Genomic DNA, 24,897 nt, shown 5'->3' with positions numbered 1-24,897 from the left:
GTCCTGTGCTGAGTTGGCTGCGGGAAGTTGGCTGCGGTGAGTTGGCTGTGGTGAGGTGGCCGTGGCGAGGTGGCCGCAGTGAGTTGGCCTTGGCAAATTGTCATAGACCTGTGTTTGTCAACCTTAGCAACTTGAAGATGTGTGGACTTGGATACGTGGACGATGCTGGCTAGGGAATTCTGGGAGTTGAAGTCCCACATCTCCAAGTTGCCAAGGTTGAGAAACACAGAGCCAGAGTAAACGTCTCCATGGGTTGACCCGTGGCTTTTTCTCACTGATGCCAATCCTTGGGGGCTGTTCTCACCAGCCTTGTTCAGTGGGTTGATTTGGATTGACAACGAGATGACACTGTGTATTAAAAGATGACAGGGCATCCTTGAGGACCCTTTGGGTGTGCTGAAGTTTCTATGGAGTCCAAAAGTTTTGCTCCATAAGAGAGATGAAGTGAGGATAACAGGATGTTCTGTAGCCGTTTAATCATGGATCTGAGTTTCTTTGGGTTTTAAAAATTATTTAACAGTTTGTTTAAGTTTGTTCTTTGGTAATGAGTTTGGCAATGAACATTGTTTGCTTGACCTACAGTTAAGCCCAAGGAAACCAGTAGGAAAACAATCCCTTCAAAAGATATTGGAAAATATCAATTATATATAGTACCGTTTCTTCTCTCCGTAATGTCTTATCCTCTTATTCCCCCAACAAATTACAGATGTTTCAAAGGAAATGGGAACTGGAGATGGTAACCGTAACAACCATGTCCAAATGAAACCTCTTTGAATGGTTCAAAACAATCTACGGATCTTTCCTTTTAATGGAGCCTGGCGATATTGCTACACTGTCACCGCTTGTGTCTGATGCTCTCTCTCTTTTGGCCTTCCATAGGTCCAAAGCAAAAACATTACATGAAAGAATCCCTTTAGCTGGACTCAGCAAGCTGCCAAACATTCCACAGATTGCAAAGGTAGGTTGCTTGGAGTGATAATCATAACGATCGTGGTTGTGACCATTAGTAGACTGAGATTTTAGAGGTTGGTCTTTATTGTTACAGAAAGTACATCCCCAAAACATTAATGATTGCAAGGAAAAAAAAAGATCACGATGGAAAAGAGAATTAAACACAGACAAAAACGTATAAGCTGGACAGCTTTGACTCCAAAGGTGTCTTTGGTACAGACAGTTGAGGAGGACACCGGTGGGGTATAGTGGTAAAAAAAATGTGAAACTAGATATTAGATCCATAGTAAAGAGGCAGTTCATATTTATTAGGTCAAGTTGCAGTATAAGTGGCTCAGTGTCTTAATGACACTAGAGGTGATTTCTGCTCCAGTGGTTTGAGTCCTAGCATTGCCTGTTGGGGTGAGCTCCTGTCACTCACCTCAGCTTCTGTCCACCTAACAGTTTGAAAGCATGTTCTATGTGAGTAGATAAAATAGGTACCACTTCAGAGGGTGGAATGAGCTGGTGCTCGGTCCAGGCAGTCAGATTCCTGACCCCTGAACCTTCCCAGTTGTGGTGCCCATTGGTGAGGAGGCTCCAGGGAGAGAGGGGGCTTTGGATGACACTGCAGGAAGAACCACTTGTCTTACTTTCTGGTGCGAAGCCATATCGCCCTCTCGTGGTGCACCATGGGACGTGCGCTAGCGTTTCCTACAACAGAACTGATACTTTGGAAACCAAACTACTACTCTGCAATTACATTATAGTCTCTTGGGTAATGTAACAATGACATATACTACTACTTCTAACACTACTACTACTACTACTACTACTACAAATAATAATAATAATAATAATAATAATAATAATAATAATAATAATAATAATAATAATAATACGACAAGTTATTATCATCCAAAAATAATGTATGCTGTTTAGGGTGGGGAAAATCTAGAAGAAAAATTGCTGTCTCCCAGATCCCCACCTCCCCCTTCCTTGGCCTAAATCAATCCCGCAATTGCGATACAACAAAGAAAGTTATTTTGCTCGTTTTATATTATCTTTGACTTCCCCCAAAGGGCTGTTTGACTTTTCCCAAAGGGCTGCTATGTCTCTGGTGTCCCAATTTCTCACTCACCATTTGCTGCATTTCTAAACAGGCCTTCTGTGATGATGCCACTGGATTAAAGTTTTACCCGGTGCTCTATCCCAAGGTAAGCTAAGCAATGATGCACAAACCTAATTCCAGAAGGATATTGATGTGCAGATTAAACTATGCTAGGAGACTTCCAAGGTTCTTTTCAGCCCTCTGATTCTATGAACTGCACGCATACAGTTTTATCTCTGTAGAACTGAAATGCACCAATTTGAGAACATAGCTTCCCCAATTCTAAATATCGTGGAGAGGCACGAAAATGGCCAGGAGAGAGATTTTCATCAATTTGCAGCATATGCCTCAGAATTGTCACCTGGGATTAATAATACATTCCCTAGGCACTTGAAAAAAGAATGCAATTAGATTAGAGTTGGGTTGATGTACCTGCTTAGTCTGACTTATTCTTGACCCCCACTCAAGAAAAAAAATGAATCTGAACCTAAAAGAGCTCTGCGGGAAGAGGGTGGTTATCATAAAAGCAGGCTAAAGTATCTGATAAGTGGAGTTAGTGAAACTATGGATGGCCTTGTTCTACTTTTTGCAGGTATGCAACAGAAACTGAGGACCAACATAAGCATTTGAATTGCCAGTAGCTTTCAGGGAGATCAGACAACTAAAAATGTCGAGCAAAGTCATTTTGGGCTGCTCAGCTCTACTGATGGGATGTGATCAGAGGTTTTCAGGCCAGGTATTGCAAAAGGAGAGGGTTAGAGTAGCTACAGAAAAAGATGGCATGACGATGGATAGAGAAAAGAGAGAGAGGCATGGTTGAGAAGGGAGCAGCTTGAGAAGTAAACCTTCTTTGTGGGGTCCTTGGTGCTTGCTGAGGTTGGTAGTTTTCTTGCAGACATTTCATTACCAAACTAGGTAACGTCATCAGTGCACTAATGACATGTCTGCAAGAAAACCACTAAGCTCAGAAAGCACCAAGGACCCCACAGTTCAACCCTGAGCTACAAATATTCTCTTCTATTGAAACCTTCTTTGGACAAGGTTGGTTTGGAGTGTGTCTGAAAAGCCCTCATTCCAAATAGAGGAGTCTTTGAAATGTATTCCTGGTTTTGTTCTGTCTTGTTGACTGTCTTTTCTGTACTACACCTGGCGCAAGGAGCTTCAGGAAATACAGTCCTCTGAAGTTCCTCAGGTCACACTATAGGAATAGGGGCCTCTGGAAATCTGTAGCTCAAATGTTCTTCAGCATTTTAGATGACGAAGTGAGAGATGGAGCAGAAGTTTCAGGATACAGGGAAAGGGATTCAGACATTGGTCTGTACCTGATAACAGAGAGCTTCAGTGACTGAAATTCTCACATTTTTAAGTAGGTCTATGTGCACAGTTTCAAATACTTTGGCCACCTAATGAGAAGGAAGGACTCACTGGAGAAGAGCCTCATGCTGGGAAGGGTTGAGGGCAAGAGAAGAAGGGGACAACAGAGAATGAGGTGGCTGGATGGAGTCGCTGAAGCAGTAGGCGTGAGCTTAAATGGACTCCAGAAGATGGTAGAGGACAGGAAGGCCTGGAGGAACGTTGTCCATGGGGTCGCGATGGGTCGGACACGACTTTGCAGCTAACAACATGTGCATAGTTGTGGAATTACAGTTCTGCTCCCAACAGAGTCTTTTCTAAGTTAAATATAAAGAAGCATTCTTCTGTGACAAAGATGATGCCATGGTTCTGACAGATGAAACTCTTCAAAAGAACTTCGAGGCATTGCTTACCTTAAAGGATCTTTTATTTGAGTAGCATAATATCGGCACTTACATAATCGAAGCCAAAAACTGAATTCCCCTCCCCTGGGCACATAGTATCAAAGCACAATTCCCTCCTCCAATTAAAAGTCATAAATCACATTTCTTTATCAGCTCTGGGCTCAATAACCTTGATTCTCATGCTAAGTTTAGTGTTGTTATGTTCGGCTGGACTCTCATTCACATCCCTCCCTCCCAGCATCATCACACTCTAAAAGCGAAAGGGAAAAGATGGCTACATTTCCATCTGTTGCCAATGCAAAAACATCCGATATTAGCAGCGTTAACAGATGAGTGGTTTCAAAAATTTGATAAGTAAAATAATAAATTATAAAAAAAATAGGCCACTTGAAGCATGTTCTCTGCGGATGAAATACGAGTTGTCCTTGACTTATGACGTTTGGGACCAGAATTTGCTTTGCTAAGCAAGGCAATTGTTAAGGGAGTTGAACCCGATTTTATGACATTTTTTTTGCCACAGTTGTTAAGCAAATCACTGCAGTTGTTAAATGAATCAAGTTGTTGTTAAGCGAATCTGGCTTCCCCCATTAACTTAGCTGGTTGGAAGCAACCTGGAAGGTCATAAATGGTGATCACATGACCCTGGGACTTTGCAACTGTTGTAAATACATGTTGGTTGTCAAGAGCCTGAATTTTGATCATGTGACCACAGAGATGCTGTAATGGTCATAAGTGTGAGGATTGTTTTTAAGTCACCTTTTCAGTGCCACTGTACCTTTGAACAGTCAGTAAATTAATGAGTATAAGTCGAGACTTTTGCTTTTGTCTGCAACTTCCCAAAAAACAAAAAGAGAGATACTTCCCAAACTCATTAAAGTACTTTCTTTCTTTACCAATAATTCTATGACTCCATCCTCTTCCTTTCTCCTATTTCAGGCATCACAACTGATAGTATCCTACGATGAACATGAACTTAACAACACGTTCAAGTTTGGGGTGATTTACCAGAAGTTTAAGCAAGTGAGTGATTTCTTTTATTGGAGCAATAATATTTCTGTTGTTTTGGTGGTGATTGGACAGTTTAAGGAAGCTTTTCTCAATCATAGCAACTTTAAAACGGGTGGAGTTCCAACAATTCTGTGGTTAAAAAAGTTATTATTATTATTAATTTTATTTGTATACCGCCCTTCTCCCGATGATCATTACATACTATAAATGTTTATGTGTGTGTGTCTGTGTGTTTGTGTGTGTGTGTGTGTGTGTGTGTGTGTGTGTGTGTGAATAATAACTGCATTAGATAACTATAAGGAATTGTAACTATACTGCTAAAATGATGTACTTTTTTTCTTTGTTGGTTTTTTCCACTTTTTTAAAAGCCATTTTTATGCCTTTTATTTATTTGACAATGTATACATTTTTATCTTTGTGGTTGTCCTGTTTTTGTCATTATTTTAAAAAAGCAATAAAAGAATAAACAATAGCCAATAAAAAAGAGTTTGGAGAAATTCTTGGTCCAGCTCCACCTATGCTGTGGGAAAAAAAGATTAATCACTCTTCTGAACATCTTTTCTTTTCTCTCTCCCTCTTTCTCCCCCCCCCTCTCTGTCTCTAGAGGCTCTAGAGAGAGGAGTAAATAACTAGTTAGTGACAATACTTATTTAGAGAGGAAGTTTATTACCTCCCACCATAGTAGGAATAATCTCTTCCAAAATTTAGTTTTGCTGCTGGTAGTTTCAAAATAAAGATGAATTTTGTTTGGAATGGCTTTATCTTTCCAGACACAGGAAGAAGAATTGTTTGGGAACAATGAAGAGAGTCCTGCCTTCCAAAACTTCTTGAACTTGTTGGGAGAAACCATTACACTACAGGATTTCAAGGGGTAAGTTAAAGAAGTAATCATTCACATGGCTTCTTCCTTCCTTCCTTCCTTCCTTCCTTCCTTCCTTCCTTCCTTCCTTCCTTCCTTCCTTCCTTCCTTCCTTCCTTCCTTCCTTCCTTCCTTCCTTCCTTCTCTTTCTTTCTTCCTTCCTTCCTTCCTTCCTTCCTTCCTTCCTTCCTTCCTTCCTTCCTTCCTTCCTTCCTTCCTTCCTTCCTTCCTTCCTTCCTTCTCTCTCTCTCTCTCTCTCTCTCTCTCTCTCTCTCTCTCTCTCTCTCTCTCTCTCTCTCTCTCTCTCTCTCTCTTCCCCTAGAAGTAAAGGTCTCCAATCTTGTTCTGATTTCTTTTCAGCTTTCGAGGGGGCCTAGATGTCACTCATGCCCAGACAGGCACAGAATCGGTATACACGGTGTTCAGGGACAGAGAGATTATGTTCCACGTCTCCACCAAGCTTCCTTTCACAGAGGGCGATCCCCAGCAGGTAAGCAAGAGCTGACCTTTCTCTTTCGAGATATAATATCAGGGCAGCACAAGGCATGGTGTGGCGAAGTGAACATTGTGTAACCGGTAATGGTAGGAAAAGTGTGAATTGCTTTCGGCCAACGTGCCCAGGCCTTGGGATTGAATAACCTCTTCAGGGAAGTTGCACAGACAAACGGATGTTTGTTTCTCCTTTTGTTTTTGTCTTTTAAAGACCAAATTTCCTCTTGCAGAAGCTTGCCGTTTTGTTCCTTTGTATTGCGCAGCCAGATTCTCATTTTATGAAACCGTAGGTTCATTATGCCCCATTTCTGCCTCATTTGTTAAAAAGGTTTCTATGCAAATTCATGGGAATTTCCATAAATGTTCCTTTTGATAATGGTGCTTTTTTTTTTAACACGTGCATCATCAAGGGTGGGTGTCATTCCCAGACAGAATTATAAATACAAACATGTATATGCACACACACAAATGCACATCTATTTGTGCAGTTAACTTGGGTTGCTGAAGGCTTGTTGTTGCTTTTGAATTGCTGGCCAGATGTACACTCCCCCACATAGGGCAGAGCCTTAACTCTTACCAACTTGGCTTACTAGGCCAGTTCATTTTCTGGGTTCACTTCATGTCCAGAGCCTTAAAACTCATCAAATGTCTGGAATGGCAGTTTGCTACAGCATGGAAAGAAAGACTAAATTTAAGCTTTGCATTTTGCACAAATGCAGTTACTTGGTCTTTCCCGAACCTGGTGTCAGAAGAATAATTTGGGGTTCCAACTGGAGCTGGGGCTGCGCAAGAATAAATAAAAACGAGATCCAGACAGGAGATCTTCAGCAAATAAGAAATGTTTATTCCTAAAAGTAAAGAGTTTGCCTGTAGTGTCAGCTGCAGAGAAATGGGGTATAACAGCAGATTTTTATAGGGGCAGCTTGTTCGGGGCGAAGTGTCTACGTGCTGATTCTAGGGTGACACTTGAGGGGCGTTTGTGTGCGTAGGTAGGTTTATTCTTGTGAACATGCAGTTCCTGTGGGAAACCTAATTTAATTAACTCTCTGTTTGCAGGTCTTATCCTTTGATATGTGGATTAGGTCTGGGTAACTTATTTGTGGGTTTGCTAAATTTAGTTGATTAATTTAGTTTCAGCTTGACTGTCAGTTATCTAGTGGAGACACTGATTCTCAGACCATTGTGGATTCTGTTAATGTTTTAAAAGAAGATGGGAAGAGTATAAAGAATAAAATATATTTGGATATAAAACTTATACTGGTTAAGCATACTGTGAAAAAGCAGTCCATTCTTCTCTGTGCATTGGTGTGTGTGTGTGTGTGTGCGTGTGTGTGCACACACACACAAGAAAGGGAGAGGGGCTCATTTTTAGGCCAGGCATGCTTCATCTTGCTGTTAAAGTTAGAAAAACTCTGCAGTGATGAGTAAAAATTGGGATGTTTTTCTATTTAAGAACTATCATCTGGAGATGTGTATGTCTCTTTCTTTTAACCTTCGCAGCTTCAACGGAAAAGACACATTGGCAATGACATTGTGGCTATTATATTCCAAGAAGAGAACACTCCCTTTGTTCCAGATATGATTGCTTCCAATTTTCTGCACGCCTATATTGTCGTCCAGGCAGAAAATCCAGAAATGGATAATACGTCCTATAAAGTAAGTGGGTGAGAAAAGTAGAAGTGTGTGTGTGTGTGTGTGTGTGTGTGTGTGTGTGTGTTTGTGTCCCTGGTGTATGTGTATGCCCACATCTGTTTCTCAACTGACAAGTAAGTGTTTTGGTGGCTTTGAAAATGTACCTGTTTGACCGGAGATAAAGTGTTCCTACTAAGCCTTTGTGAAAATGGTTATTTATTCTTGGAGAAGCAGCTGGTGCCCTCAGCAGTGTGGTTAGCCTATCTGCACGTTGGCAGGAAATGTCATTAAATGCCCAGAGGCGTGTAGCATACATCTGCCCTTGAAGCCTTAGCAAAGTCAGCTTGACCGAAGGTTGCAGAGCAGGTAGTCAGTAGCTGCCTTCTGGCATTTGCCCCTTCTGGCATTTGCAGATTATTGTGGATTAGTTGGTTTGCCACTTTCTGTCTGTTGTTCCATATTGGGAGAAAAGAAATGTACAGGTAATCCTCAAATTAAGCCCCCCCCCCCGAAATACCCATTGCTAAGTGAGTTTCAACCCATTTTATAATCTTGCTTGCTCCGATTGTTAAGGGAATCCCTGCAGCTGTTGATTTAGTAACAATTAATTTAGTTCAGTGAATCTGACCTCCCCACTGACTTTGCTTGTCAGAAGGCCGCAAAACTTGATTACGTGACCCCAGAACACCGCAACCGTCATAACTATGAACTAGTTGCCAAGCGCCTGGATTTTAATAACGTGACCATAGGGACGCTGCAACGGTCAGAAGTGTGAAAATGGTCCTGAGTCACTTTTTTCCCAGTGCCATTGTAACTTTGAACAATCACTAATGACTGTAAGTCGAGGACTCTCTGTAATAGTATGTAGGAATGACCTTGGGAGATGGAAGGAAGAGAGGCTACGCAGGGAACAGGCAGATAAGAGAAGACGTAGCCTGCAGCTGCACAATGGATGGAGAAGAAGGCTCACAAGGGTTCCCTTCTCCCTCTGTGCGCTGTGGAGGAGATGGTGAGACCTTGCAAATGACGGTAAATGCAGCTGTGTTGCTGAGCTCCTGAAATTCAGTCACATGGTCACAGAAGGGGCCCAACTGTTGAAACTTCTAATCCAGGCTGTAAATTCCACCTTTTCAGTAACTTTGGTCACTAAGTGACCAGTTGTAAGTTGAGGACTACCTGTATGTGAGAGGTTTGGCCATTTTTCTGGCCCTTAGGCATCGCTTAGTATTTGCACTGTAGAGTGGCTGGAACACGCGGTGCCTTGTGCGGTCCAGTTCTTAAACACGAGATGCAAAATGAACAACCCACTTGTGGATTGGAAGAGATTTCTCAACTGCCTGATTAGAAAGAAAATGTATGTGGATAAAGTAGAACAGTGAACATTCATAGGCCAGGATCACATTGTCTCCACTATGGATAGATTATAATCATTAGTTAATAGCAACCAGTGTAGTTTTGTTGGCTTATGAAATATGGAAATTACAAACCGGTTTTGGACTGGTTTTGCCTTTTATTTTAATTCATTTAAAATAATACATTATGGTTTGTTGCTCAGCCAGCCAGATGTTCTGACTGGATTTGGCATTTTTGTCCACTATTGAGTCCTTCCCACGGACCTCGGATAGGCACATGTGGATATGTTAAAGGTATCATTGCAGAATGTAAGCTGTACCTAGTAAAGCTGCCTTTTGCAATTGACTAATGGTTATTTTGTCAATGCCAATGATGTTCATGTAGTGATCTGTTTGTTTTGGGACTGTACCCAAGGTGTCTATTACTGTTATATTACTATTCGTATTATTGTTTTGTATTACTGGACGCGGTGGCTCAGTGGGTTAGGACGCTGAGCTTGTCGATCAGAAGGTCAGCAGTTTGGCGGGTCAAATCCCGAGTGCCGCATAACAGAGTGAGGGCCTGTTACTCGTCCCAGCTTCTGTCAACCTAGCAGTTCGAAAGCACGTAAAAATGCAAGTAGAAAAATAGGGACCACTACGGTGGGAAAATAACAGCGTTACATGAGCCTTTGGCATCTAGTCATGCCGGCCACATGACCATGGAGACATCCTCGGACAAGCGCTGGCTCTTCGGCTTTGAAACGGAGATGAGCACCGGCCCCTAGAGTCGGAAATGACTAGCACGCATGTGCGGGGGAACCTTTACCTTTATCTATTACTGCTTATAGCATTATACATTATGTTCTTTGCCTATCTGTGAAGTACTGTTCAGTCAATACATGAGAGAGAGAGAGAGAGAGAGAGAGAGAGAGAGAGAGAGAGAGAGAGAGAGAGAGAGAGAGAGAGAGAGAGAGAGAGAGAGAGAGAGAGAGAGAGAGAGAGAGAGAGAGAGAGAGAGATATGTTAAGGGTAAGGCTGGTTGGAAGCAAGCTATGCCCTCCTTATGGACCCAGAAGTCTTGCTAGAAATCTTGCCATCTGCCCAGATGTGCAGAGCTCACTAGGTGTTCAATAACTTCACCAGCCAGAGGTTATCCTTAGAGGAACCTCAACATCAGTTAAGCTGGATCAGTAGAATGTCTCCAGACACACTTAAATCCTGGTGACTTACAACTGGGTAACATTCTTGGCAATGATGACAGCACCAGTGATTAGCCCTTGCCTCATCCTGGACTATTTCTCAACTTTTCAGTCTAATCCATAGCTCTGGGGATTTTGTAGTATCTCCTATCCAGATGGCAACCTGGTTTGCCCTGCCTGTTTTGTTTAAATCAGTCAGGGCGGCTGGGTTTGGCCAGTTGCCGAGGCAGTCCTTTCAAATATGCAGGTAATTTAATTTAATTTAATTTAATTTAGAATAATCTTTTCTACTGTCCACCTGCTCCCAATATTTCCCCCACTACCTTGATGAATTTGATTGCTTGGGTTTTTTGGGTTGCTTTGGCCTTTGATGCTGTTGTGGAAGAAAATGTAGTCCCAATGCTTGCCTTGTTGCAATATTACAATCAATAGCTTCCTTTCACACAAAAGATTGTGTTAAGGTTATGGAGGTATTTCTCAACCTTGCAACTTTAAGATGGGTGGATTTCAATTCCCAGAATTCCTCAGCCAGCCATGTTGTCCATCCATCATAAATTTGCCAAGATTAAGAAACACTGGCTTAGGGAAACCTCTGGCTGAAGCATTCACACAATATGGTAACATGGTTAATATTAAGCTTGATGAGGGATTTGGGGGAATGTGTGGTTTAGTGTGGGAGGAGGTCCCACATAGAATGTCTGTCTTCACGCCTGTTCCCATCTGATCTCTTAATATGAGGGGACTTTTCAGCAGGCCTTCTCTGTTAATAGGCCTTTTTAAAACAAGCTTAGATATTTTTGATTTCCTTCTTCCTTAAGTTCAAAATTACATATAACTGAAATGGTATAGGTTCTCCTGCTTGAGCAGGGGGTTGAACTAGAAGACCTCCAAGGTCCCTTCCAGCTCCTATTCTATTCTATTCTATTCTATTCTATTCTATTCTATTCTATTCTATTCTATTCTATTCTATTCTATTCTATTCTATTCTATTCTATTCTATTCTATTCTATTCTATTCTATTCTATTCTATTCTATTCTATTCTACTCTACTCTACTCTACTCTACTCTACTCTACTCTACTCTACTCTACTCTACTCTGCTCATGTTCCATTCCATTCCATTCCACTCCACTCCATTCCATTCTGTAGAGTTTGAGAGGCTAAACTTCCCACCAAGTGAGATCAGCGCACAACTCAGTGGGCCCTTTGGTGGTAGACCTGAAGTTGTATCCAGACAACCACCCAAGGGAAGCAGATCCCCACAAGCTGAGAAACAGGACAATGACCTTAACATGGGAACCAGGAAATGTAAGGAACCCAGATGTCTGTTTTACTGCCACATTCACTCCAACATTTCATTCATTTCATTTCATTTATTGGATTTCTATACCGCCCTTCTCCCTAGGGACTCAGGGCGGTTCACAGGGCATATATAAATAGGTATACAAAAATTAAAAGAGAATTAAACCATGCCCAATTAAAATACAGCAATAGTAAAATAATAAAACCAATCAGAAAACCCATATTCCCCTTCAGGCCAGACCAGCTAACTCGAACAAGTGGGTCTTCAACCCGCGACGGAAGGATCGGAGGTCCGATGCCATCCGGAGCTCAACCGGCAGTTGGTTCCATAGTGCCGGGGCACCCACAGAGAAGGCCCTCCCCCTGGGGGCCACCAGTCGACATTCCCTGACTGGAGGCACCCTGAGGAGGCCCTCTCTGTGGGCACGCACAGGGCGGAGGGGAGTTGACGCCGGCAGCAGGTGGTCCTCGAGGTATCTCGGACCCATGCCATGTAAGGACTTAAAGATCATAACCAAGACCTTGAACCTCACCCGGAAGACAACTGGCAACCAATGCAGCTCGCGGAGCAAAGGTGTAACATGGGAGTACCGGGAAACTCCCAAGACAACTCTCGCGGCCACATTCTGTACCAGTTGGAGCCTCCGAGTGGTCTTCAAGGGAAGCCCCATGTAGAGAGCATTACAGTAGTCTAGGCGAGAGGTCACGAGTGCATGAGTGACCGTACACAGGGCATCCCGGTCCAGATAGGGCCGCAACTGGCGCACCAGGCGAACCTGGGCGAAAGCCCCCCTAGTCACGGCCACTATATGGTCTTCCAGGGTAAGTCGTGAATCTAGGAGGACTCCCAAGTTGCGAGCCCTATCCACGGGGGGTAAGAGCTCACCCCCCATAGAAAGCGATGGAACGTTTTGAATGTCCCGGGATGCCGGAATGTACAGCCACTCAGTCTTGTCAGGGTTGAGTTGAAGTCTGTTCCTCCCCATCCAGACCCGTACCGCCTCCAGGCAACGGGACATCACAGCGAGGGCATCACTGGGGTGGTTTGGGGTCGAAATGAAAAGTTGGGTATCATCAGCATATTGATGATACCCAACTCCAAAACCATGAATGATCTCACCCAGCGGTTTCATGTAGATGTTGAACAGGAGAGGCGAGAGAACCGACCCCTGAGGAACTCCACAAACGAGAGACCTAGGGGCCGATCTCTGCCCCCCTGCCAACACCGACTGCGAGCGTCCCAGGAGATAGGAGGAGAACCACTGAAGAACTGTGCCTCCCACTCCCAATCCCCTGAGACGCCGCAGCAAGATACCATGGTCGATGGTATCGAAAGCCGCCGAGAGGTCTAATAGGACTAGGACAGAGGAATATCCCTATCCCGAGCCCTCCAGAGATCATTCACCAGAGCGACCAATGCCGTCTCCGTGCTGTACCCGGGCCTGAAACCCGATTGGTAGGGGTCCAAATAATCCGCTTCATCCAGGACCAGAGGGAGCTGATGCGCCACCACACTCTCAACAACCTTCGCAAGAAAGCGAAGGTTGGAGACTGGACGAAAGTTGTTCAATACAGCTGGGTCCAAGGCAGGCTTCTTGAGGAGAGGTCTCACCACCGCCTCCTTCAAGACGGTGGGGAAATAACCCTCACTCAAAGAAGCAGATATGACCGCCTGGAGCCAGCCTCGTGTCCTCTCCCTAGCTGCATAAACCAGCCAGGAAGGGCACGGGTCCAATAAACATGTGGTGGAGCTCAGCCTCCCCATAATCCTGTCCACTTCATCAGGGGTCACAGAATCAAACTCCTCCCAGATAACATTGACAAGACCGCCCGTGTCCTGATCGCCAGACTCTGCCCAGCTGGAGTCCAAACCGGTCCGAATCCGAGCGATTTTATCCGACAGATGTTGACTAAATTCCTCGGCACGACCCTGCAAGGGATCCTCCCTCACCTCCTGATTAAGAAGTGAGCGAGTCACCCTAAACAGGGCGGCCGGGCGATTATCTGCGGACGCGATGAGGGTGGAGAAGTAATTACACCTCGCCACCCTCATCGCTGCGAGATAAGACCTAATATGGGTTCTTAACCGCAACCGGTCGGATTCGGATCGGCTAGACCTCCAGCAGCTCTCTAGGCCCCGTTTCCGACGCTTCATCTCCCGGAGCTCCGCGGAGAACCATGGAGCTCGCTGGGATCTGCACTGGGTCAGGGGCCGCAAGGGTACAACCCGGTCAAGTGCCTCAGTGGCTGCCCTTTCCCAGGCTTCCACTAAGGCATCCGCCGAGTTGTGAGCAATGGAGGCAGGTGGGGACCCCAGCGCCGCTTGGAATCTATCAGGATCCATTAAGCGTCTGGGGCGGTACCATCTAATTGGCTCCGTACCCCCACGGCGGGGGGTGGCAAAACGGAAGACCAGCCGCAGGAGGTGATGATCGGTCCATGACAGGGGCATAATAAATGGAGAGCCCCCACCAAGATCATCCAACCACCGTCCAGATAAAAAAATCAGGTCAAGGGTGTGGCCTCCCTCATGAGTTGGTTCAGAAATTACTTGCGTCAGGTCCATGGCCGTCATGGAAGCCATGAACTCCCGAGCTAGCTCAGATGAACCTCCCAGGGATGGTAGATTGAAGTCTCCCAAAACAATAAGTTTGGGAAACTCAACCACCAACCCCGAGAGGATATCGAGCAGCTCGGGCAGGGCTGCCGCTGCGCGACTAGGCGAAATGTACACCAGCAGCAAGCCCAACTGCGCCTCAGAACCAAATCTCACAAAGAGAGACTCACACCCGACTATCTGAGGAACGGTGGTCTCCCGCGGACATAAGGTCTCCCTCATAGTCACCGCCACACCCCCACCCCTACCATGAGCTCGTGGCCGATGTAGCACCCGGAAGCCTGGTGGGCAGAGGTCAACCAAAGGGACCCCACCCTCTGGGCCCAACCAAGTCTCCGTGATGCAAGCCAGGTCCGCGTGCTCACCCTCAACTAAATCCCTAACGAGGGGAGCTTTGTTAACCACGGACCTGGCATTCAGGTACACCAGCCGGAGCTCAGGAGGCTGCACATCCTCGCTCCCGGAACCTCGAGGAAGAGGCAGAGGGTCGGAGCGCCTCACCGCTTGCAAATAGCGGAGACGGCCCTCCCGGTAACGATACGGCCCTCTGTCTATCCACCTGCTGCCATTCCCCGTCGTGGGAATCGGTAATCCCACGACCCGCTCATGAGCCCCGGAGACAACCACACCCCGTTCTCCCCCCGAGCGGTCGGACCCAAGTCTGGCCTGAGCCATGGTTGATTGGCCACCCCCCATAGCCAGACAACCCCTATCTCCCACCCCTCTCCCTAACCCCATAAAAAATTTCGATAAAAAAGTAATCAGAGGCCTTCTATTAAATTTGTGTTGACGGCCCCTGCCCCTGCCCAGCCATCTCTCAGGGTCCCAAAACTCGGGCCCGTCATCGAGGTTAGGAGTGTTTAAGGAGGCGGGTTGCACCCAGGAGAGGGGGGCACCCCTGAGGGCGTACAAGTCCGTGCTGGTGTATTGTCGCATGAGTCTAGCAAGTCCAGGATAGGCATCCCATTAGTTATGTCCATGGGAGGATCGAAACATGAAGACAGATATCTGGGTCCCCACCCAACTTCACTGCCACTTAGTTGGGTGCCCCCAGAGACAGGCCGCCCCCCGCCCTCTCACGACGGGTTGCAACTCTGTTCCTGGAGGTGGACCAGATATCCTCTGGGTAGGCAAACCCCATAGAGCTCCCACCTCTATGGGGCTGCAAATGGAAAAGTCAAGCCACTCTCCCACCGTGGCCGATACCCAGGTGTGTCCAAAATCCAAGGGGAGAGGGGGGGTGTAGGCAGGAAGATGATAAGTATATATGTCCATATGTCCGAGGCAAAAAGGGTAGGCAGGCCAGGATAGTGAAGATGGTCCAAAGTCGCCGTCGTCGCTGCAAAAGCAGTCCAAAAGCGGTGCAGGAACCACGTCATCTTTGCACCATTAAGATGACCCGCGGTCGTCTTCTCCACCGCTAAATGGCCTGAAGACGCCGTCGCCGCCAAGATGACTGACAATCGCCCTCTCCACCGCCGAAATGGCCCGAGGGCGACACCGCCGCTGAAAGCGGCCCGAGGCGACCTAGGGCAACATGGGGACCCCACCGCCGGCGAGAGGGCCAAAAGCCCCAAAAGCGCCAAAGCCAGCCACCGGCCACCGCGAATGGGCCACACAGTCCCAGAAACGCCGGTGCCGCCGAAAGCAGTCCGAAAGCAGGCCCCAGAAACGTCCCACCAGCTGTTGGCCGCCGAAAACGGCCAGAACACACCATCTTCGCCGTCTTCGCCGTCGCCGCCGAACGCGTGCTGCCGCCGCCGCCGCTGAGCGCGGCCCGAAGACCACCACAACCAGCGCCGGAGATGACGCCCACGCCGTCGCCGCCATCGCCGTCGCCGCCATCGCTGCCGCCCGAGCAGACAGCACCATCACAGGCCCCAACAATTTCAAACACAAATTTAGAGTCACCTTCACATGCCTTTCTTCTAATGTGATAGCAGTAGCTCCCTGGATTCTACAAACAGGTCAGACTTTGTGCAAATTAATTAATGATCAAGTCTGATATCAGGACTTAAAACGAAGGGAAAGTAATTGAAGAGGATTTAACCTCCCGGGACACTCACAGATCCCAAGTCACAATTTTGTATCAAAAGGCTATGCCAGCACAGTTGAGCGTGAGACAGCTGGATATACATACAACAATATGTCCCAGACTATTTCAGAAGGGCTGAACAAACACATGTCAGTTGTTAAGGGCAAAGTACTTGCAATCTGTCCACCTTGAGCCTTTATCTGCTTAACCTTAACAAGAGTCACTTGGTTTGTGCTTTATAAATTTGAAAAAAATAAAATAAATAAACCTCCCCCCACCTCCCGAGCTACAGTTCACCAAAACCTTATGCCTCATAATAACATTTGTTAGCCTTAAAAGGTGCGACTCCTTATTATTATTTTTTTCTCCAACCTGGCACGTGCAATCTGAGACCCTTTTCACAGTTCTCTGCCTGGAGAAACATCAGCGTTGCTGGCGAGGAATTCTAGATCAGGGCTTTTCAACCAGTGGTACAGGTACCACCTGTGGTACATTGGCACCTGGCAGGTGGTAGCCGGGGAGGGGAATGAGCTGAACCGGTGGCAGCACCACACAAGCTTGAGCGAGAGATGGCTGGAGCCTCAAGGCTCAGTGAAAGGGCCAGGATCAGCACTTCTTTGGGGCTGTCAGGGCTCAGCGGAAGCACCAGGATCAGCACCAGGCTCCAGCTGGAGCTCGGCGCTGATCCCGGTGCTTCTGCTGAGCCCAGAAGAAGTGCCGATCAGCTGGAATGTTGTAGCATCTCCAGGGTCTTGTGATTTACATTCAGATGCTTGGCAACTGATTCATGTTTATTTTATTTATTTATTTATTTATTTTAATTCCATTTATATCCCGCCCTTCTCGGAAGACTCAGGGCGGCTTACAAGCTTAGCAGTAGCCTTCATTCTATGTATATGCCTGCTTATTAGGGTTTTCACACACCCCCAAGCGGCATTATTACAAAGTCAGCTTAATTGCCCCCAACAATCTGGGTCCTCATTTTACCCACCTCGGAAGGATGGAAGGCTGAGTCAACCTTGAGCCTGGTGGGATGCGAACCTGCACTAATTGCAGGCAGCTGGTGTTACTTAAGGAGGCATTTATGACGGTCACAGTGTCCCAGGGTCATGTGAAGTGACCAAAACCTCCTGCAACCACCCAGCGGGGGGGGGGGAAATAAAAACCAAACACCCTCACCCCACCCCCACTGCCAATCCTAATAGAAATGCTCACAACAATGAAAACCTCGGACAGGAGGAAGAGCGCAACCAGGTGGGCAGGCAGGTGTCTTGCTCGGCTGTGGCTTGGGGGGCACCTTTTTCAGTGCTATTGTAACTTCAAACAGTCACTAAGCAAATTTTTGTAAGTCGAGGACTACCTGTACTTCATCACTTTTTTGACACCTTGCTAGGTGACTGGTGGTACTCGGATGTTGCCATATCCTAAAAGTGGTACAATGGGTGAAAAAGTTGAAAAGCCCTGTTCTAGGGTTCATGCTTACGTTTCATATTTCTGTTTCCCATTTGTAGATTGAATACTCGAGACAGGTTTTTCTAGATTTTTGTATGTCCTCATTAGGACATTATCTCCATATTTGGAGATAATCTATCTTCTTTAAAGTGGTTTAAAAAAAGACACTCACTCAGGACTTCCAAGAATTATATGTCTGGCTAAGAGTGAGAAAAACAAAAATGTAATCAGAGAGACCTTTGCACAATAACTGTATTTACACTGGGTTCTTTTACAGAGAGCCTTTGTGCATATTGGGAACGGTTGCTGGAATTGGGTATGTGTAGTTTAACGAAGAGAAGGACGAGGGGTGACATGATAGCAGTGTTGCAATATCTCAGGGGCTGCCCCAAAGAAGAGGCAGTCAAGCTATTCTCCAAAGCACCTGAAAGCAGGACAAGAAGCAATGGATGGAAACTAGTCAAGGAGAGAAGCAACCTAGAACTAAGGAGAAATTTCCTCACAGTTAGAACAATTAACCAGTGGAACAACCTGTCTCCAGAAGCTGTGAATGCTCCAACACTGGAAGTTTTTAAGAAGAGACTGGACAGCCATTTGTCTGAAATAGTATAGGGTTTCCTGCCTGAGCAGGGGGTTGGACTAGATGACCTCCAAGGTCCCTTCCAACTACTACTACTACTACTTCTTCTTCTTCTTCTTCTTCTTCTTCTTCTTCTTCTTCTTCTTCTTCTTCTTCTTCTTCTTCTTCTTCTTCTTCTTCTTCTTCTTCTTCTTCTTCTTCTTCTTCTTCTTCTTATTATTATTATTATTATTATTATTATTATTATTATCTCATAAACTCAAATGCCTTTTCTCTTTTCTTGTTTTGGATAGGTAGCTGTCACAGCACGAGAAGATGTCCCATCTTTTGGTCCTTCACTGCCAAGCCCACCTGTATTCCAAAAAGTAAGACCCAACCCTAATCCTAAAATAAGTTTTCTTTGGTTCTTATGAGAAGTAATTTGGGAGGTCTGGAGAGAAGGGTTAAATTAAATAGATTGATTTTTGGAAGATTTACCAATATAAGAGCATTTCTACTTTTTCATTCAATTACTTAAGGCTTTATTACTGTGGTTGGTCTGTGGAGAACCATCTCCCCCCCCCCACCTCCCAACAAAGGGATTTAAAATGACACCAATTTCATGGTGTAGACTGGATTCCTGTATTGCACTAAACCAAAGTGAGACCATTGGTTTTTATTTTAGTTCATTGTAGGACCCCAGTTATTGCGGATTACAAATCATTGTTTTATTATTCTTTTAGCTTGGGGGGAGATCATCATCATCATTGTCAATTACTTTGCATTATTATTGAGTTCCTAAGTTTACATGAAATGTGACTGGTTAGGCAATGATGTCACCAGAGTAGGCAGGTCTGAAGTGTTGGTGCTTTTTATTTTTAAATTTTAAAAGACTCAATATTCCTGTTGCATCAACAGAGGGATAGTTTCAAGATTATGTGAGGTGATAGTATTGCTCTATACTGCACTAGCGAGGCAACACTTGGAATATTGCAACTAATTCTGGTCCCCCTAGTACAAAAAAGATATTGAGAACATAGAAAGAGTGCAGAGAAGGGAAGCAAAATTGACAAGGGATCTGGAGGCTAAACCTTATGAACAACGATTGAGGGAACTAGGTATATCTAGTCAAAACTATTCTAACAAAGAGAAAGACTACAGGTAACATGATAGCAATCTCATGAAATTTGCAGACAACACCAAGCTGGCAGGAATAGCCAATACTCCAGAAGATAGGCTTAAGATACAGGAGGATCTTGATAGACTTGAACATCGGGCGCTATGTAACAAAATGAAATTCAATGGTGAAAAAAGTAAGGTTCTACATTTAGGCAAGAAAAACCAAATGCACAAGTATAGTATAGGTGGTACCTTGCTCAATAGTAGTAACTGTGAGAGGGATTTCGGAGTCTTAGTGGACAATCACTTAAGTATGAGCCAGCAGTGGGCTGCAGTTGCCAAAAAAGCCAGCACAGTGCTAGGCTGCATTAACAGAGGGATAGAATCAAGATCACGTGAAGTATTAATACCACTTTACAATGCCTTGGTAAGGCCACACTTGAAATACTGCATCCAGTTTTGGTCACCATGATGTAAAAAAGATGTCGAGACTCTAGAAAGAGTGCAGAGAAAAGCAACAAAGATGATTAGGGGACTGGAGGCTAAAACATATAGGGAACGGTTGCTGGAATTGGGTATATCTAGTTTAACGAAGAGAAGGGTGAGGGGTGACATGATAGCAGTGCTCCAATATCTCAGGGGCTTCCACTAAGAAGAGGGAGTCAACCTATTCTCCAAGGCACCTGAAGGCAGGACAAGAAGTAACGGATGGAAACTAACCAAAGAGAAAAGCAATCTAGAACTAAGTTTTTAAGAAGAGACTGGATAGCCATTTGTCTGAAATGGTACAGAGTTTCCTGCCTGAATAGGGGGTTGGACTAGATGACCTACAAGGTCCCTTCAAGCTATTGTTGTTGTTGTTGTTGTTGCAATCTTTCAGACCTTGAGGGACTGTCACAGGGAAGAGGGTGTCAATCTATTCTCCAAAGCACCTGAGGGCAGGACAGAAAGTAACAGGTGGAAGATCATTAAAGAGAGATTTAAGCTAGAACTAAGGAGAAATTTCCTGGCAGAACAATTAATCAGTGAAATGGCTTACCTCTGGAAGTTGTGGATGCTCCATCATTGGAAGGTTTTGGACAGCCATTTGTCTGGAATGGTGTAGGGTCTCTTGCCTGAGCAGGGGGTTGGACTAGAAGACCTCCATGGTCCTTTCCAACCCTATAACTCTATCTTCTATGCTGGAAACAGACAATAAGGTTGACACCTACTTGATGCAGGGGAGATTCTTTGGAATACATTTCTGGCTCAAGTTCTTTGGACACTCATGCTGGAGGTTGTTTTTTTTTTTGGAGATCTGTTGATGATCCCCTGAAGCGGCACCCAAGGAACGGCCTTGAACTGGCTCATCATTGAGTTGACCTGCTTTTTTTCATTCCTTAGAATGCAGAATTCCGGGAGTTTCTTCTCACCAAGCTGATCAATGCAGAAAATGCTTGCTGCAAGTCGGACAAGTTTGCCAAGCTTGAGGTAAGGAAAAATGGGTTAGCCTTGAGCAGGTAAATAGGACAACTTGCTCAGCCCAAATCCATTTCGCTTTGCGATATCCGAGATTAACAGTCACATTTTTAAAGGAACTCTTTGAAGCCAAACACCAGATGCCTGTAACATTGCCTTGTTATGAATTCTGCGGTTTCTTGAAGTAATTCACCATTTCTGCATCGTTCTGTATTGATGAAAACATTGTGCTTCAGTCCTTGCATCTCTCTGACTTTTGCAATAGAATTCCAGGTTGGGAAAAAACGGAAGTGCATATGTGAAATTTGGGCAAAAAAAAATAATAATTAGGGTTTATACTTGACACCTTTAAAAAGTATATTGAAAAATAGATTAAAGGGTGTTTGTGAATGTGTATGTAATTTCATGAAGACCTCTGATGGAATGATCTTATACTGAGCCATACAACACTGAATGGATCAGAAATAGATTGCTCCATTAATCCTTATGGAATGGCATCTTAGAAGAACCCTGGCCTTGAATAGCCAAAGACCCCTGTGGCATAGCAACAGCATGACAGAGGATCAGTCTGCAATTCATGGAATGGCCATGTGCTTATGCAACTTCTTGGTCTCATGTTCTTTCAGGAAGGGCTGCTGAAGGCAGACATTCCTGCAAGAAACAGTGCAGGGAGGGAGGGAGGGAAGGAGGGAGGGAGGGGGAAAGGAAGGAAGGAAGGTGGAAGGAGAGAAGAAGGAGGAAGGGAGGAATCATCTGACCACTTCATGTTCTTAATAACTTTCCTCTCTCACCCAACTAAAACTTCAGTTAGTTTCTTAGATTTAGATCTGCTTTTCCTCCAGGAACTCAATTCAGCATACATAATAGTTGTCCCAAAGACGCTTTTTCACGAGGCAACTGGACTTCCTTGTTTTTCTTTGAAGATGTTTCACTTCTCTTCCAAGAATGAGAAATGAAACATCTTCAGAAAAAAAAACAAGAAAGTTCAGTTGCCTCATGAAGAAGCATCTTTGGGACAAATGGTTGAGAATCTCCATAGAGATACATAATAATCACTTCTCCTGTTCTTCTCCCCCCCCCAATAAATGTTGGGCTAAGAGAAAGTGACCAGCCCAAGGTCATCCAGAGAATTTCCATGGCTGAGCATGGACTGACACTAGGGCCTCCAGACTGCTGCCTCAACACTTTAACCTCTAGACTATACTGGTGTACCATGCAATTGTTTGTAACAGGGAACGCCTTTGTGTGAAAAGTTGTTCACGCAAAGTGCCATGGTTCCGACAGATGAAAGTCTTCAAAGAACTTTGAGGCATTGTTTTACCTTAAAGAATCGTTATTTGGGTAGCATAACGTCGGCACTAGCATAATCGAAGCCAAAAACTGGGTTCCCCTACAGCCTGAGCACATAGTATCGAAGCACAATTCCCTCCTCCAGTTAACAGTCATAAATCACATTCCCCAATCAGTTTGAAGCACAGGCTTCCCCTCCAACTCTCCAGCCCGCCAATTCTTTATCGTCTCTTATTTCAACGACCTTGGTTCTCATGCTAGGTTCAATGTTATTATGTCTAGCTAGACTCCCGTGCACATTTCCCCCGCCCTGTCCCCAGCATCATCTAACTCTAAAAGCAAAAAGAAGAAAATGGCTGCATCTCCACCTGTTGTCAGTGCAAAGACATCCGATGTTAGCAGCAAGTTTGCCGCATGTCATTGGATTTATTTGACCCGGGAATTCAGGCATTCTGAAGCACACCACTGTTAAAGGAACACCACACGGGGTGGACAACTACAGTCCCTTCCCCGGCTGCAGCACAACAGGAGGGATTACCTTCCCAGCCTCACCAATTAAAATGGCTTTCTGTGATCAAAAGCGTCTCCTGCCGATTCATGCAGAAGACTCTGAGCAGATTAAATCGTGTTTAATCACTAGATCAGAGCTCACAGCTCTATTAATTACAGGCTTTGTGCTGAGAAAACAATATGGGCCCTATCTATGAAGTCATCCAGGGTTGAGCTCCACTTGAAGGGAAATTTATCTGAAAGCCAATTAAGGCTGAGCTGCATTTGTGAACGTTCAGCTTCCTCAGGGCATAAGCTTCTTCTTCTTCTTCTTCTTCTTCTTCTTCTTCTTCTTCTTCTTCTTCTTCTTCTTCTTCTTCTTCTTCTTCTTCTTCTTCTTCTTCTTCTTCTTCTCCTTCTTCTCCTTCTTCTCCTTCTTCTCCTTCTTCTTCTCCTTCTTCTTCTTCTTCTTCTTCTTCTTCTTCTTCTTCTTCTTCTTCTTCTTCTTCTTCTCCTTCTTCTCCTTCTTCTTCTCCTTCTCCTCCTCCTCCTCCTCCTCCTCCTCCTCCTCCTCCTCCTCCTCCTCCTCCTCCTCCTCCTTCTTCTTCTTCTTCTTTTTGGTGAGAGCTGATCTTTATTAATGCTCAAAATCTCCCAGGTGAACTAGGCATCCCACAGAAGCTGTGACTTGTGTCAAAAACTTAAAAAAAAGAAGAGAAAAGAAAGAGCAGCTTCCGTGCAAAAGTATCGCATGGGGAGTCAAAGGGAGGCAGACGACAAAACCAGATCACACCCTGATAGTGTAAGATTTGCACCTTTGGGACACGTGCTATTTATTTAAAAGATGTATAAAGCCACCCATGTGGTAGCACGCAACTCTAGGTGACTGGATATCCGTGTGAAAAAGACAAACAATAAAACCGGTAAGAAGGAAAAAAAAGTAAATGAAATAAAAGTAAGAAAAGCTAAGCACCCAAGCCATAACTACAGGTAGTCCTTGACTTAACGACCATCATGGAGCCTGCCCATTACGGTTGTATGTCATGACAGTTGTAAAATGGGTCACCCCTATAAGCGACCCAATTTTATGACCTTTTCCCCCCTTTTTTTGGAGTGGTCATTAAGCAAACACTGTGATTGGTAAGTGAACCAATGGTTCCCGTTGGGTGTTTTTGCCAAAAACTGAAGGTAAATGCTGGACTTGGGCAAAAACATCATAAAATACAGTCATATGACTGCAGGATGCTGCCAACAGTCATAAATGCGGGTCAGTTGCCAAGCACCAGAAATGCAGTCACGTGGCCATGGGGGGGGGGGAGCATCAGAACTTCAGAACCATCGTCAGCATCCCCAGAGAGGTCTGTTAAACTCAGTGACTGATCATGAATAGAGGACTACTTGTATACCCTTTAATCTCTTCTAATCCCTGACTTCCAATTTTATTGCCCCAGTACCTTGTGGAAAAGTGTACTTTTTACCAATTTGCAGAAGGCTAAGAGGGTGGGTGTCTGCTCAGTGGTGGGATTCAAATATGTGAACAACCGGTTCTCTGTGTGGATGCCGCTTCTGGAAGTCCATTCTGGGCCTGGGCAACAAAAAATCAGCTACCGGTTCTGCCGAAGTGGTGTGAACCAGCTGAATCCCACCATTGTGTCTGCTGGACCTGGAGAGGAAGATGTTCAATATCTATGCAGATTCTCAGTCATCCAAGTCATAGTTGTCCGAAAGATGCTTTTTCACAAGGCAACTGGACTTTCTTGTTTTTCTTTGAAGACGTTTTGCTTCTCATACAAGAAGCTTCTTCAGCTCTGACTAGACGGTGGGGAATGGAAGGATTTATATTCTTCGCATCCAGTTGGTCATTTGCATTATTTAAAGAGTGTCATTGAGGCCACTGGGAGGTTTATCTGTGTCCTCAGGGTCACCTGAGTGGTGCAAATGAATGTGGAGTCTTCTTGGAGCTGCTGAAAGGACTGTGTTGTAGACTGGAGAAAGATGATGTCATATCCCTCCCCCTGTGTTGAGAGAGGGCTGTTCAGTTTTGACATACAGTAGATGGCCTCTTTGACTCCTCTTTCAAACCAGTGGTCCTCTCTGTCCAAAATGTGGACTTTGCTGTCTTTGAAAGAGTGACCTTTGTCTTTTAAATGCAGATGGACTGCTGAATCTTGTCCTAGGAGAACAAACCCATCAGGGGTAGATTCAGTAGTCCATTCCCCACCATCCAGTCAGAGCTGAAGAAGCTTCTTGGATGA

General features: G+C 45.0%; 1 protein-coding gene across 4 annotated transcripts in view; it reads left to right on the top strand.

Annotated features, from left to right (window-relative positions):
* RAP1GAP2 (RAP1 GTPase activating protein 2) overlaps nucleotides 1-24,897 on the top strand; it is a 218,446-nt gene that overhangs the window by 145,172 nt on the left and 48,377 nt on the right. For all 4 annotated transcript variants that reach the window (XM_081346583.1, XM_081346581.1, XM_081346580.1 and 1 more), the window contains 8 exons: nucleotides 880-958; nucleotides 2,094-2,147; nucleotides 4,735-4,818; nucleotides 5,577-5,677; nucleotides 6,026-6,155; nucleotides 7,658-7,813; nucleotides 18,601-18,672; nucleotides 20,789-20,875. In XM_081346583.1, the coding sequence (XP_081202709.1) occupies nucleotides 880-958; nucleotides 2,094-2,147; nucleotides 4,735-4,818; nucleotides 5,577-5,677; nucleotides 6,026-6,155; nucleotides 7,658-7,813; nucleotides 18,601-18,672; nucleotides 20,789-20,875 (763 nt within the window). The remainder of the gene's footprint in view (nucleotides 1-879; nucleotides 959-2,093; nucleotides 2,148-4,734; nucleotides 4,819-5,576; nucleotides 5,678-6,025; nucleotides 6,156-7,657; nucleotides 7,814-18,600; nucleotides 18,673-20,788; nucleotides 20,876-24,897) is intronic.

This window comes from Vipera berus (assembly GCF_964194415.1).
Source record: "Vipera berus genome assembly, chromosome: 1".
NCBI classification, from domain to species: domain Eukaryota; kingdom Metazoa; phylum Chordata; class Lepidosauria; order Squamata; family Viperidae; genus Vipera; species Vipera berus.
Note: the sequence above shows the minus strand (reverse complement) of the source record. Positions and strands in the feature narration are given on the sequence as shown.